Below are 14,511 nucleotides of genomic sequence, written 5' to 3'. Positions count from 1 at the left end.
CTGCTCCTGCCCTCTGCCTTGGAGTTGCTCCCAGAGACTCCTGCTTGAGGTGCAGGGGGGGAAGGGAGGAGGCTAATGTCAGGGTATCCCCCTCCCCCCCGCTCCTGCACCCTGCTTACCCCTTCTCCATATAGAGCAGGGAGGGGACACGGATGGAGAGAGACGGTAAGAGCTTGGGGCAGCAGCTGCTGTCTCAACTTCCTGATCCACTTAAAAAGACAATGCACTTAAGAGTGGGTCAGCTTACTTAAAAGGGCAGTGTGTATCTCTCTCTCTCGCACAGACAAGGTCTGTGTCTGTCTCTTTCTGCTATGCTGTCTCCCCTCCCTCTTGTTCATGCTGCCTTGTGTGAGAGGCTACATTAACAACAATGTGTTTAATCCTGGAGGGCTCAGCCGAGTGCTAGTTCATCATTTAGCAGCAAGGCATTCCCTGGGAAATATCCCTCCCTCTTCCACCCTCTGACTTCACCACCTCAACCAAGCTTCACAATCATCATAGCTGTGAACAGTATTAAATTGTTTGTTTAAAACGTATACTGTGTGTATATCTATATAATATATAGTTTTTTGTCTGGTGGAAAAAAAATTCCCTGGAACCTAACCCCCCCTCCCCCATTTACATTAATTCTTATGGGGAAATTGGATTCGCTTAACATCGTTTCACTTGAAGTCTCATTTTTCAGGAACATAACTACAACGTTAAGCGAGGAGTTATTGTAGTAGGGTCAGGACCCGCCTTTTAGTTCCTGCTCCTCATGCTCTGAGAAAATAGTTAAGCAAGTAGTGTGTGATTTCTACATATCTAAATTTCTTCTAACCTTTCCCACAAGCTTTTGTTCAGCTCCCTAGTGCGATTTTAAGTCATTTGTCACCACTGCTGTCAGTGTTTCTTTAACCAAAATGCTATTAACTTAAATGCTGCCTTTGTAAAATTTCAGTATATATCCAAGGTATATTGACTGTAGAACAGTGTGTAGTTTTAAAGAAAACAAGAATAAAAGAAAACAACCAAAACACTAGCTTTAAATTCAAATGATATTTGAAGGAAGCAAATTCTAAAGCTTTTGTAGTCAGGAGAAAAGATGCCTTCCTTCTCTAAGAACAAAAATTTCATGGCATGTCTCTCTGGAAAACCTATAGCTGGTCTCTGAGTCAGAGCTGCTCTCTATCCTAGCAACCTAATTCCTCTTCCTCCTAACTCTGGTTCCAAAGCATTGGAGCTGGGGCACTCTATTGGGGACTTTTATGATGAGCTAATGGGTCTCATGATCCTAAATGCTGGATTGCAAGAGAACTGAGGTGGGTATTTACTTGTTAGCTCTCTGGGTCTAACAGACTCTGTTGTTCTATCTTAGCTTTTCAGTTCAAATCATTTTAAAAAGCTTTCTGTTTGTCCTAAGTCTCAAGTCCCTTTACTGACTTGCAGTCAGCCCTCTTGCTAGTCTAAATTTGTTTTCACTGGGCTGTTGCAACACTTTAAAAATACTTGACTTAAAGCTGTACGGTGCATAAAATGATTACTTCTGTGCGTGGTGGTGTTAGTAATGCTGTTAAGGGCTTTATTTTTCATTCTTAAAATAACTCTTTAGTTTAAAGTTCAAGCTGAACACAGCAGTGTTTAATGTTGTGAATTGTCTCAATGCTTTAGCTTCAGATTCAAGATTTCTTTCAGTAGGAAAGTCTTCTAAAACATGGGAAGTGCCTGACTCCCTCTGAGAATATTCATGTTGTAGTTGTATGGGGCTGTACTTTCTGTACAGCAGTTTCTTTACAAATTCTTTATTCTATAGGATTTAAAATATGTATTTTATTTTGTCTCTAACATTTTTATATACAGGCTTAACCCAAAGGCAGAAAACATAGAAGCACATACTGCATCCATGTTTGGGAAAAGATAGTTACTACGGACAAAGGGGATAAACATCGACGACATAAGAAAGATGAGTATGTTAAAACCAAGTGGGCTTAAGGCTCCTACCAAGATCAGCAAGCCTGGAAGTACAGCATTGAAAACAGCTGCATCTGTTGCTGCTGGTAATGAAGATTTTAACATCTTAACACTTTTCTTAAGTATCCTTTCTTCTAACAAAAACTAATCTGAAGGTTGCGGTTGAATTCTCATATGTCTGATCTAACTGAACTGATGTGTTCAGTACACAGTAAAACATGAATTTACAAACTGGGCATAATTCTGAGTTCATGAGAAAAATGCATTTTAAAAAAAGGAAAGGATTCGTTTATTTCCTTCAATGTTACTCCATTTACCTAGTGATATAATTCAAAGAATTGGTCATTCTAAGGAAGAGCATTCTATCTCTGAGTGTGCCACGCTTCCAGACTTGGGAATTGTGAGCTGGTCACTCAGAACAAATTAAGGATACCTGGAATGCAGCTGACATGTCGTCATGTGGCACATTATTGGTTATGTGGGGTCTGAGGTATGTGCTTGCCAGTATAGCCAACTGCTGCTTGTTTGTCCCTCAGTACAGTAATCTTGGCTACACTCGAAACTCCAAAGCGCTGCCGCAGGAGCGTTCCCGTGGCAGCGCTTTGAAGTGCGAGTGTGGTCACGGTGCCAGCGCTGGTACTCCACCTCCCCGAGGGGATTAGCTTACAGAGCTGGGAGCGCGGCTCCCAGTGCTGGGGCACTGTTTACACTGGTGCTTTCCGGCGCTGTAACTTGCTGTGCTCAGGGGGGTGTTTTTTCACACCCCTGAGCGAGAAAGTTGCAGCGCTGTAAAGCGTCAGTGTAGCTGTTGCCCCCTCGGGCACACTGTGCCAAAACAGTGTGCCCGAGGGGGCAACGTAGCCAAGGCCTAAAAGTGATCATGCCATAATACAAGGCTTCAAGCCTTTCTGACAGTAATATACAATTTTACATTCTAGGAGTAAATTTAAATTTAGTGCCATAGTATTGTGTGTTTTTATTTTTGATCTTTCAGAATGTTCCAGCTGTTGAATAAAATATGCTGTACTTTAGAGTCTTAGAAACAAACATTCATTTCTATATAGATACAAATATTGTAAAGGCTTGAGGCCCAAAGCTCTCATCTTCTCAAAGCAGCAATTTTTGCCAAATTGACCATCTAGTCAGGCAGCTCAAAAAATGAAGCTGATTATTAAATGTATCCCATTTTTAAATGGTCCAAAGGAGAGTAATGAGCTTATGGTTAAAGCATAGGCCTGGGAGTCAGACTCCCTGGATTCTAGGCCTGACTCTATGGACTTACTGTAAGTTCAAGCTTTTTTGTACCTCTGTTTTCTCACCTATCATCTGTGGCTAATACTACCTCAGTGGAGGATTAGACTTAACTTGCTAAAGAGTGTAAAGCATCTTGAGATATTAAATTCACAATAGAAATACAGACTGGGATCTTCAAAGGCACCTGAGGAAGTCAGGCATCCAATTTCTGCTGGAAGTCAGCTCTTAGACACCTTGGACAATCCCAGCCCCAAAATGCAATTCTCAGTTATCCAGTTCAGATATGTTTATAATGGAACAATTTGGTACATAGTCAGAATATGCTTAAGCCCAATTCAAGTTCTGGGGCAAGCAATTTTTCTTGAAGAGTAAGTAAAACATTTTTTCATCATAATGGTAAAGGTGGATTTTGTGCAGGGATGGTAAATTTTCATTAAAACATTGCAAGACTGGATCAAAGGCTGTTTAGCTGTTAATTTCTTAAACTGGTTAAGGAAATGTGAGAATACTGCAATCTCAATATAGCAGTAAGAAAATACATGTTTACTTTCTTCCTTCAGAGTTGCATACTGGATATTTCTAAATGGAAACAAGCTCATGATGCATACTGGAATATAAATGTGTTTTAACTGATATTGTTTCCTTATTGTGTTTGGCTCCAGCTCCAGCAGAAAAAGCAGTGTCCAGTGAAAAGCCGTCAAGCACACTCACCTCGGAGGCACATGATGACTTTGTGGATGACTTCAGAGTTGGGGAGCGTGTTTGGGTCAATGGAAACAAACCTGGCTTTATTCAGTTTCTTGGAGAAACACAGTTTGCTCCAGGACAGTGGGCAGGGATTGTTCTAGATGAACCCATTGGCAAGAATGATGGCTCTGTAGCTGGAATTCGCTATTTCCAGTGTGAACCTTCACGGGGAATATTTACAAGGCCATCAAAGCTGACAAGAAAAGTGCTGGCAGAAGATGAAGCCAATGGTACACAGACAGCTAATGCTTCTAGAGCTACTTCACCAACCTCCACATCAGCTGTTAGTATGGTGTCTTCTCCCCCTGCAGCAGCTCCCCCTACAGGAATTCCTCAAAAGACTTCTCCACCAGCAGGCAAGGAACACTTTACTCCTACTCAAATTAGCAACCTGTCAAAAACTGCAAGTGAATCTATATCGAACCTCTCTGAAGCTGGGTCTGTAAAGAAAGGAGAAAGAGAACTCAAAATTGGAGATCGAGTTTTGGTAAGTTCCCCCATCCCCATGTCTCATTTCAATCTAACAACCTATAACTTTTGATATTGTTTAAATCTATTTTTTGTTAATTAGTGTTAGATTCAAATACAGGCTGGGTTATAGTTTTTCTGCTCTGTTGAGTTATACAGGCTGGGAAGTAAGAAAGTTATAATGAGGTGGTCCATGCTGGTGGGGTGAAGATGACCACTGTCCACTACTGCATGGAATCAGAATCTGTGTGTCATATGGGCCCTACACTACTAACAGGTATTGGATATTCTCCTTCGCTTGTACAGTGCGGGACTGTGCTATTGGAGCAGGAGGACCACAATTCTACCATGCTAGGGATGTATGATTCAGATGGCTGTGCAGTGTAGCACAATGTCAGTGGTAAAGCTCTAGTGGCTGCAGATGTGTTATATTTTGTGGCTTGGGTAATACAGATACTAGTCTCCAGTTTCCCTTTTTGTTTAACAGTCAGATTAATATCTATAATGTGCTACCGTTTGTCTTTTTATGGCCTACCAAATCAATTTCCATGTCGCTTTCATATTGATTATAATCCTACATTAGATTCCTATGCTGCTATTGTTACATAATGATGCCACTTGTCAATATCCATATGGAATTTCAGAAATACTGATTTTTTAACTGAAATCTTCGGAATTAACATTCATTTTACTGTTGTTTTCTGTGTTTTGACTACTGGGCTAAGTAAAGCTGCTACAGCTCTGTACGTTACCTCATCCCATTATGCCAGGGTATCACAGAACATATGGTGTAGAATTTCTGCACCCTGTGTGGATCTCTGAAATACTAAAGCAGAACAGAGGCTGGTTTTGCAGCTTTCATTCTATTGTGCTTTGCTAGCATTCAGTAAAATCCTTAATTGTGCTTTAACAAGCTATTTATATTTTCATCATCTTGCTCTAATTTTCAGCAGTACAATAGTGCTAAATACAAATTGCAGATTGTCAGAGATTTCCATCCAATCTTTCTTTTAGTCATTCAGGGCTCAATGTCTCCAGCAAGCTCCTCAACAGCAGAGTGCTTAATGGCTCCCATTAGTTATGACAGGCAGCAACAGAAGCAGTCTTTTAAGACCAGTGATCACCTGGGGATTAGCTGTTCTGCCACTGATCTGTGAGTTTAGTTGGATGTCCTTCATAAGCCTCAGAACAGAAAACTTTTGTATCACAGTTTGATTTTTATTTTTTTTAAATAGTTTCAAGTTCTCTTATTTGAAATGACCATTTTAAAGCTTTCAAATGCTGTGTATTGATTTTTGGCCTTAGTGCAATAGAACATGGTACCTTTTTTGATAACCTCTTTGATGTGCATCTGCATCATAGAAAACTCCTGGAGAAAGATGTTCAGAGTTGTGGAAGTGGGGTTCAGCTGCTGGATGTGAGCACCAAACTTTGGTTGTGGGAAGGCCCCACAAAACTGGAATTATGTTCTTACAGGACATTTTTAAAGGCTTCTATGCACTAAAGTGGTGTATTTAAAATAAAACTGAATTAATATTTGAAGGGTAAACCCCACCAGACTTGCAACCACTTGACCATAGGTCAGATTTTGGGTCTGAACTATTGAGCGCGTCCCTTGTATTAATCACTCTTGGAGCAGGAGGTATAGCTTGCTGTAACTTTAGTATTTAAGATATTGCAAATGAAGAGGCATCTTATGTTTACATTTCCATTAGTAAGACAGGGCAGGAATTTGTACTACTGGCACATACAGCATCTCAGAACATGCTGTGAAAATCTTGTCAAGGAAATTGCATGGATGTTGTTGTTTTATTTGTGGTGATACCATAAAAGTAATGATTCTGTGGTGAAAAGGTGAAAAACAAGGATACAATTTCTAGGAGATTATTAAATGTGTCAAGTGAATGGTGAGCTACTGGTCCAATTCCCCCAAGTTTACTAGTGACTAAAAAGGAATTAGGGTATCTTTATTGTCTCATGCATTTTTTAAAAGTGTGTGTATGAGTGAGAGAGAGGGAGAGAATAAAAGGGGTAGAGAATTCTTCATAAAGAATATCTCCCTGCTAGTCTTAGCTACTTAAACACTGACAATCTAGTTAGTTGGTGCTGTAAGTCATTGTCTGAGGAGCTTGCAGTCTAGACTGATCGCACGGGATCTTCCTCTGTATTCCTATACGTTTTATCTTGAAAGATATGATTGGATGGTGATGGCATTTTGCAGACAAGGATTAACATGTCTGCACTTCATGGAGGGGGGAGAGTGAATTTTCAGGGAGAGTTTGACAGGAGAGTGTGGTTGTTAGGCATGCCAGAATAGGGAGGGAGCTCCAATCATAGGGACAGCATGGAAGAAGGTGCAAAAGAGTAATATGAAGTGAGAGGTGAGGCTTGATTCACTGGCAGAGTGAAGCTAAGGAGCTTTTGTTTTTGCTGTGTCCATAAAAATTAAAAATCCACCATTTAACCTTTCCTCCCCATCTATCGGCTCTGACTTTATCATGAAGGTTGACTGCTGCCTTTGCTTCTCCAACACTGCCAGCCTTCATTGCCCATTCATTAGTCCAGTGGTTCTCAACCGGGGGTACGCAGAGGTCTTCTAGGGGGTACATCAACTTATCTAGATCGGTGGTCCCCAACCTTTTTCGTCTGGCAGGCACCAGATGACGAGCCACAGAGGACTGTGGCAGCGGACGAGCATCCACCGAAATGCCGCTGACAAGCGGCAGCATCAATAAGCTCACCGCCGAGAAGCAGTGTCATCCAGAGGCGTCCGCGCCGGCTCCAGGCACCAGCCCAGGAAGCAGGTGCTTGGGGTGGCCAAGGGGAAGGGGCGGCACATCGGGCTGTTCGGTGACAATTCGGCAGCGGGTCCCTCTCGGAGGGAAGCACCTGTCGCTGAATTCCCACCGAAGAAGAAAGCGGTGCAGTGGAGCTGCCCCTGGAGTGCAGCCGATCGCAATTGCGATCGCGGCGGCTTCTTTTTTTTCCGCCGCTTGGGGCGGCAAAAGCCCTGGAGCCGGTCCTGGTCACCGCCAAAATGCCGCCAGTACGTGGGCACCATGGCGGGGACCCCTGATCTTAGATATATGCCGAGTTTTACAACAGGTTATATAAAAAGCATTAGTTAAGTCAGTACAAACTAAAATTTCTTACAGACAATGACTTGTTTATACTGCTCTATATACTATACACTGAAATGTAAGTACAATATTTATATTCCAATTGACATATTTAATTGGTAAAAATGAGAAAGTAAGCAATTTTTCAGTAACCTCATGCTGTGACACTTGTATTTTTATGTCTCATTTTGTAAGCAAGTAGTTTTTAAAGTGAGGTGAAACGTGGAGGTACGCAAGACAAATCAGACTCCTGAAAAGGGGTACAGTAATCTGGAAAGGTTGAGAGCCCCTGCATTAGTCCACTTCTCTCTCAAGGACCTTTCTGACTTCCCCTGTGCTCCCCCAATGCATGGGAGAAAAACTTCTTAGCAAAATCTGTATAGCCACCACTTGTCGTCCTCCAGATTCTCCTCTGCCATTATACATACTGAACACTGCAGTCTGACGACGAGTGGGCTGGTGGCAAGCTGAGACTGCTTCTTGTTATGCTCATTTTACCACTACCTCATCCTCCCTGATCCTTGGTTTGCCTTTCATCTTCCTGTTGTCTTGTCAGACTTCTAGATTGTGAGTTCTCTGTGGCAGTGACTCTGTTTTATACAGTCCCAAGCACAATGGGACCGTGATCTTTGATTGGGCCATACAGAATACTGTAATGCAAATAATTAATAAACTACAACAAAGTACATCATGCAAGGGTAAAATATAGAAGTTAAATAATCAATACATTTTTCTGTTTTTTTAATGTGTGTGGATCTTTTGTAACTGAGCTTCCACATTTGCATCAGTGTGCGTTTTATTTTTAAATCTAACTTCTTGGACTAATCTAAGTTCTCCAGTGTTATAGATGCTAGATTCTGCTCTGCTGATGTCATCCTGAACAATACATTTAAATATTTAAACCTCCAGATTTGATTTCTTTAGTACAAAAATAAGTAAACTCAGCTGAACGTTGCAGCTGCATAAGCCTTTTTGATTTTAAAGGCACTCTCCCCCGCCTTGCCCAAACTATGCTCCGCAATCCATAACTTTAGAGTCGATAGTCACTGACCAAGTGCTGGAGGCAAACTTTAGAACTATCGGTCAGCATCAGTTGCTAGGAAAGACCTGCTCTCACCTACTTTAACATGCTTGTATGTTCAGTCTTGATTGGGTGGTTTAAATGCAGTCAGACCACTTCAATTTGAGGATTTAATATGGGGCATACATTTCTGTTTACGTGCAGCTGGCTCTTCACTGTGAAATTTGTTACCTTTTATGTTCTTTGCATTTTCTATGTAATGTTTATTTGATTTTTAAAAAATACATATTTAGTGGGCATTGTTTGAAATTGGTCTGTCTGCAATTCATCCTTGGCAGATTGACCTTTTTGTTGACTGATTTTTTTTGTTTAGGATTAAGGGTATTTTTTTGCTTTCATAACTGAAAATGTAAGCAGAACCGGTAGCTGGCATTTAAACGTTCTCGGACATGCACACAACTTTCTCCATCAGCTGCTATGCTCATCTATCAGATTTTTCCCCTACAATGGGGAAGGCTTTATATGCCGCTACTGAGAGATGTTGTATATGCCAGAGAAGTGCAGCCATAGGTCTGTTTCCCATGTCTAAATCATTTACATATTAAATACACATAAGAAATTAATATATACCATTTTTTGTTGTGACACAGTTGAGCTCTTTCCCCTACAACAGTGGTTCTCAAAGCCGGTCCGCTGCTTGTTCAGGGAAAGCCCCTGGCAGGCCGGGCTGGTTTGTTTACCTGCCACGTCCGCAGTTTCGGCCAATCGCGGCTCCCACTGGCGCAGTTCGCCGCTTCAGGCCAATGGGGGCTGCGGGAAGCGGTGTAGGCCAAGGGATGTGCTGGCCGCCTGCCAGGGGCTTTCCCTGAACAAGTGGTGGACCAGCTTTGAGAACCACTGCCCTACAACATACCTAACACGAAAGCAAGAAAGTTAAAAGTTTCTCATTTTCTGATACCTACTGTCCGTTCCTTCATTGCCACTACTACATACCAATGACTCACATCACAACCTTAACTCTGCCCTCTAGCATTACTAGCCTTCCAACACAAGCCTGTGGGTGGAAGAAAGGAAACTAACTTATAAGCCATTCTTCTGTGGCCTCGTTTCAAGTATGTTAATTGTTTCACAACAGTTTTTTTGTGTATTAACTTTGGAGTAGAACTTCATAATACTGCATGTTGCCATATTCAGCTCTCCCAAATACTTCTGCCAGGAAACTAATCTCTGTCCAAAACAAATATAGATATAGTCATAGAAGTAGCTTCCATCATACATCAGTCACACAGAGAAAGGAGCCCTGAAGGATCTTATCTTATCTCAGTGTCTATTAAGAAGGATAGTGATGACCAGAGCATAAGTGTTTGGGACATGCACTCAGAGACATAGCTTGTCAAAGGAAGAGAAACGGATTTAAAAATTTTATTAAGATGTTAAAAAAAAAAATAGTGAACAGAGTTTGAGCATAGAAGTTTCTGGTTATCGGGGAATAACGTACAGATTATCGAGGGTGCAAAGTTTGGTTTAAGATAAAGTGGTATGAGGAATACATAATCTGCAATATCCCCGATTGGGGGTAAAAGATTGATGGGTCAAAGTACAGACATTGAGATATGAGGGTATGAAGTTCATACAGTGGCTATGTTCGGGTGTGGAGTATAATGAGTGGATATGATGATGAGGATGGATTGACCCTCATTTGGTGAGATTTAATGTTCAGGGAGTTTATGGTTCCAGTTCATATGATCCAACGGAGAAGGTCACTTGGTCTCTTTCTCGTAGTGGGAGAACGATGTCACTCTGGCTCACGCCTCCTGGTACTGTTGGTGGCCGGTGATGTGCTCGATGTAGATGTCCCTAGGCCATCAGATGGCGTCTGAGACCATGAGGCGCCTCATGAGACGTGCGTAGCGTCGACCGATCCCGCAGGTCCGCAGCACGCGCTCGTTGCAGGGGTCCCAGGAGCCCAGGGCTCCGACAATCAGGGCGTCTGTCTGCACCTCATAGCCCTTCGCTCTCAGGGTGTCAGCCGGGGGGTGTACTTTTCCAGCATATGAGCTCGGGCTTTGCGAAATGCCGGGGTCCTGTTCTCAAAGGAGACCGTGACATCGATGAGAATGATCTTTTTCTGGGCCTCGTCGGTGACGACCATGTCAGGTCGTAGCTGGCTGTCAGTACCGGCGATGGTGCAGTTCACGGAGATCTCCCCTAGGCGTGGCACAATGGCTTTCAGGTCCTCGACTGCCTCGCCTGCACCTCCTGCAGGGAAAAATCTCGCTCCCAGTTTTCCGAGAGGTCGATCCGGGATAGCGGGGAAAGGCACTCTGGGTGTCACAAGTTGGTCTGGGCCTCGTGATCAAACACATCCTTGAAGTAGGAGTAGAGCCTCTCGGGCTGGATGGCACAGTAGGAGGAGGTTCCGTCCAGGATCTGCATCGGTCTGGTAGAATTTTGAGGAGATGGCCTAGCTGTGTTGACAGTGCAAGCTCACCTGAGACCTCACATCAAGTTCATGTTGAACAATATAACGTGGCTTACCTGTATGAACAAGGAGCACAAGAAGCAAAACTCTGAACTGAAAAGGACTGGAGGCTTGCTTTTTCAATGGGCAGAGCACATCTTGTCCCCACATAAAAGGTTCCACGAATATCAAAACAGACAGACAATACTTCAGGGCATGCAAGTCTCAGCCACGTTATGTTCTCATGGATAATAAGAGCTGTAGGAAAATCTGTTTGTTTCAGCAGCCAACAGCATTTTTTTTCCCCTTTTATTGGGGAGGGCGGGGGGACTCTAGATCACTAACACTAGAAGCAAACATCACAACTGGAATAATCATCTATTATAATTCATTTTTTTCCCTTTCTGACACTAATGTCCAAAGTAATTTAGAAATTAAGGAGGGAGACACCCCATAGTATATCATCCTCTCAGCTCCTTGCTGTCCATAGTTTCTTTACATGTGCTTGAAATCCTTTTGAGGCCCTGATAAGCCAGGATCTAAGGGAGCCAGATCCAGCAAGTCTGTGCTTAGTTGCCTGGTTGTCTTAAGGAAATTGCAATAATTGTCCAAATTTCTAGCCAGCCAAAGGAAATACAACATACTAGTATATGGGTATTTGTTAAATACTGGAAAACTAAAGTGATGTTTATAAAAGTTGATGATTTTGGTATGACTCCTTTTAATTCTGATCTTATTTATTGTACTAGTGTCTAACTTTTCAATAAAAAATAGTTAAGGAACCAAATGGAGCCTTTAATTCAGATGGAATGAGAATTAACATAATCAAGACAACATTTTACATCTAAAGTAAATTCCAGAATCTGGATGTGAATTAGCAGTGGCATTCAAAGAGGAAAAAGTAATAACCATAGGCAGTCCATATTTTAGGAATATTGCAAAATAGCAAATAAATCTGAGTATTTGCCATTTGAAAAGCTAATTAGTGGCACCACCTTCTGTTCCATTGGACCACAACACCATAATTGGATTGTTGGTACAGTGTAGCTCTTTTCTAAGAGTAGGAACGCTGCGAAACCAACTGAAAATGAGAGATTATTTGCCATGGTACTGCAAGCACTTTCTATTTGATCCATAAGAGATCACTTACTTTATGTATTTTATCCATGAAGGTATCTTGTTGAAATAACAGTATTCATGAGAAAATAATTTTGGAGATTCCTCTCTTGAGGAATATTGCACTTTCCAGGCAGATAAAATGAATAAAATTGAATTAATATGATCACATTTTTGGAAATAATCCCTCCATCCTTTCCCCAAAAGGTAAATGCAAAACCAGCACTATGGTTTGAGCAGGGTGGGTGTGTTTAAAGATCTTTCTAAATTCAGATACATACACTTCACTTTTTCTTACCCTTCCAAAACTCAGAGAAAAATGAATATGTAAGTCTGGCCTATTCCTGGATGGGTTAGATTCTCTATTTAACAATCTCTTATCAAACTAACCTTCTCAAGGGATTAAAGTTTCTTCGTTCATTTAACCAGAGTTACAGCTTTATTATGGTCTAACAAATCTGATGCTTCTGCGGATGAGTGGTAAAGCTGCAATTTGGGCTTGCATCCATATGGTCACAAAATATTACCATCTAGATTTGCAGGCATATGTTGATGTGGCCTTTTTATAAAAGGGTGTTCGCCTTGTGAGGACTCAGTGAAAACTAATCTCTCATTTTATCTTTATTGCTCACTGTAAGTTGCTTGTTGCAAGTTACTTCCTTACATTGAGATAATGGACATGAATTAATAAGAGAACATGCTTGCCTTGAAATCTGTGATCCAAGGTGAACCTGTCAGAGAACTATGGGCAACCCCTTCCCGCCTCACCACCCCCCCACCCCCACTTTGAGGTCTCTGCCAATCCCGACCCCACGTATGGTGATCAGTTAGACCCTGAACAAGATCCAGCCAGCCGAGCACCTGAGAGAGAGAGTATGCTTGGTGCCTCCTCAGAGCCAGTTAGGGATTTTTTTTGTTAATGACAACATGGCTCTTGCAGACTTCCGATTGTTAAAGATATGTGGGCAAGGTTCAAAGCCAAATTAAACTGTTTGGGGTGAAGGATATTGTGCTATATCAACTCTATTATCCAAGGGCCAAATTCTACCATGACATCCACAGCGTAGTTCTCAGATTTGTATCACTGTATAAGCATTGTGCTGTAAATACATGTGTTTCTACATTCTTCTCATTTTCAGCTACATATGTTCTTCTGGACTATGGTGCCCTATATAAGGGATGGCTTGACTCCCCCCAAAATATTTTTAGCACATAGCACTGCTAACACAGATTCTTCTCTTGGCTGTTTACACCCTTCAGCTGTAGCTTGCTTAACTGCAGCATGAATGGGAGGGAGGGATAGCTCAGTGGTTTGAGCATTGGCCTGCTAAACCCAGGCTTGTGAGTTCAATCCTTGAGGGGGCCACTTAGGGATCTGGGGCAAAAATCAGTATTTGGTCCTGCTAGTGAAGGCAGGGGCTGGACTCAATGACCTTTCGGGGTCCCTTCCACTTCTAGGAGATAGGTATAGCTCATATATATTTTAAAAAATCCATATTTCCTACTTCTTGGCATTCTATGCTAGTTTTCACAACCAAAGGCTTGTTACAAGAAATAATGGTATGGAAAAAAATTAACTGCCTTATGTACAGATTGAAAGAATTGAATTTGGAGCGATTACAGTGGTTTTGCAATTGTTAAATTTTATAACCATACCCCATGTATTTACTAGATTTTAAGTACACGAGAACATTGCAATCAGCAAGTCAGATGACATTCAGTTGGGAATAAACAAAGCTAAACGTGACTTTGCCCATAACCCTGGTGATTGTGTATGTAAAATGTCATTGTACTTTCAATGTTGCCTGTGAACAAACATTAGGGCAAGATGTCTTCCTTCTAATTTGCTTAAAAATAAGCCCACGTATTTCTTTGCCTTTTTAATTACTGGCACAGCAAGGTGATTGGTTGGTTAATTTTAAATTAAATGTGAGACACCAAGCTGGAATAACAATTAAGACACATAAGCAAATAACCTCTTATATCTACCTATTGATACTTTAAATTTGTTTCTGTATAGAGCACTAAACTTTTTTTTGGTGGGGATGGGAGAGGTGGATTTTTTTTATTTTTTTTTCCCCCTCCAAGGGGAAGAATGTCCAGGGAACAGTCAGAACAACTTGGACTTAGTTTTGCTAGTTTACATGTTGGATGGCTCAGAGAACAATTCTTCTTTGTCTCGTTGGAGCTTTGTGCTTTTGCATTGGTAAATTTGTATGAGTCTTCTGCACCATGGAATTAGTCCAAATAATTTCCTCTTCTGCAATTCTATGGAATGTCTTCAGTTACTGACATTTGGATTCCCATGTAGTTTTACATGTTGATGAAAGCCACGCTATCAGGAGTTTGTTTGTGTTTAAGCAAGCTAAACTATG

General features: G+C 41.6%; 1 protein-coding gene across 13 annotated transcripts in view; it reads left to right on the top strand.

The window, feature by feature from the left end:
- CLIP1 (CAP-Gly domain containing linker protein 1) overlaps positions 1 to 14,511 on the top strand; it is a 121,952-nt gene that overhangs the window by 38,044 nt on the left and 69,397 nt on the right. For 12 of the 13 annotated variants that reach the window (XM_054006159.1, XM_054006171.1, XM_054006166.1 and 9 more), the window contains exons 2-3: positions 1,840 to 2,036; positions 3,867 to 4,438. In XM_054006159.1, the coding sequence (XP_053862134.1) occupies positions 1,943 to 2,036; positions 3,867 to 4,438 (666 nt within the window). In that variant the 5' untranslated portion in view covers positions 1,840 to 1,942. Of the gene's footprint in view, positions 1 to 1,207; positions 1,302 to 1,839; positions 2,037 to 3,866; positions 4,439 to 14,511 lie in introns of those variants that run through there. The other variant, XM_054006161.1, reaches the window with a different exon arrangement.

This window comes from Malaclemys terrapin, chromosome 16 (genome assembly GCF_027887155.1).
Source record: "Malaclemys terrapin pileata isolate rMalTer1 chromosome 16, rMalTer1.hap1, whole genome shotgun sequence".
NCBI classification, from domain to species: Eukaryota; Metazoa; Chordata; order Testudines; family Emydidae; genus Malaclemys; species Malaclemys terrapin.
The sequence above is the reverse complement of the archived record's forward strand: the minus strand, read 5'-3'. Positions and strand labels throughout refer to the sequence as shown.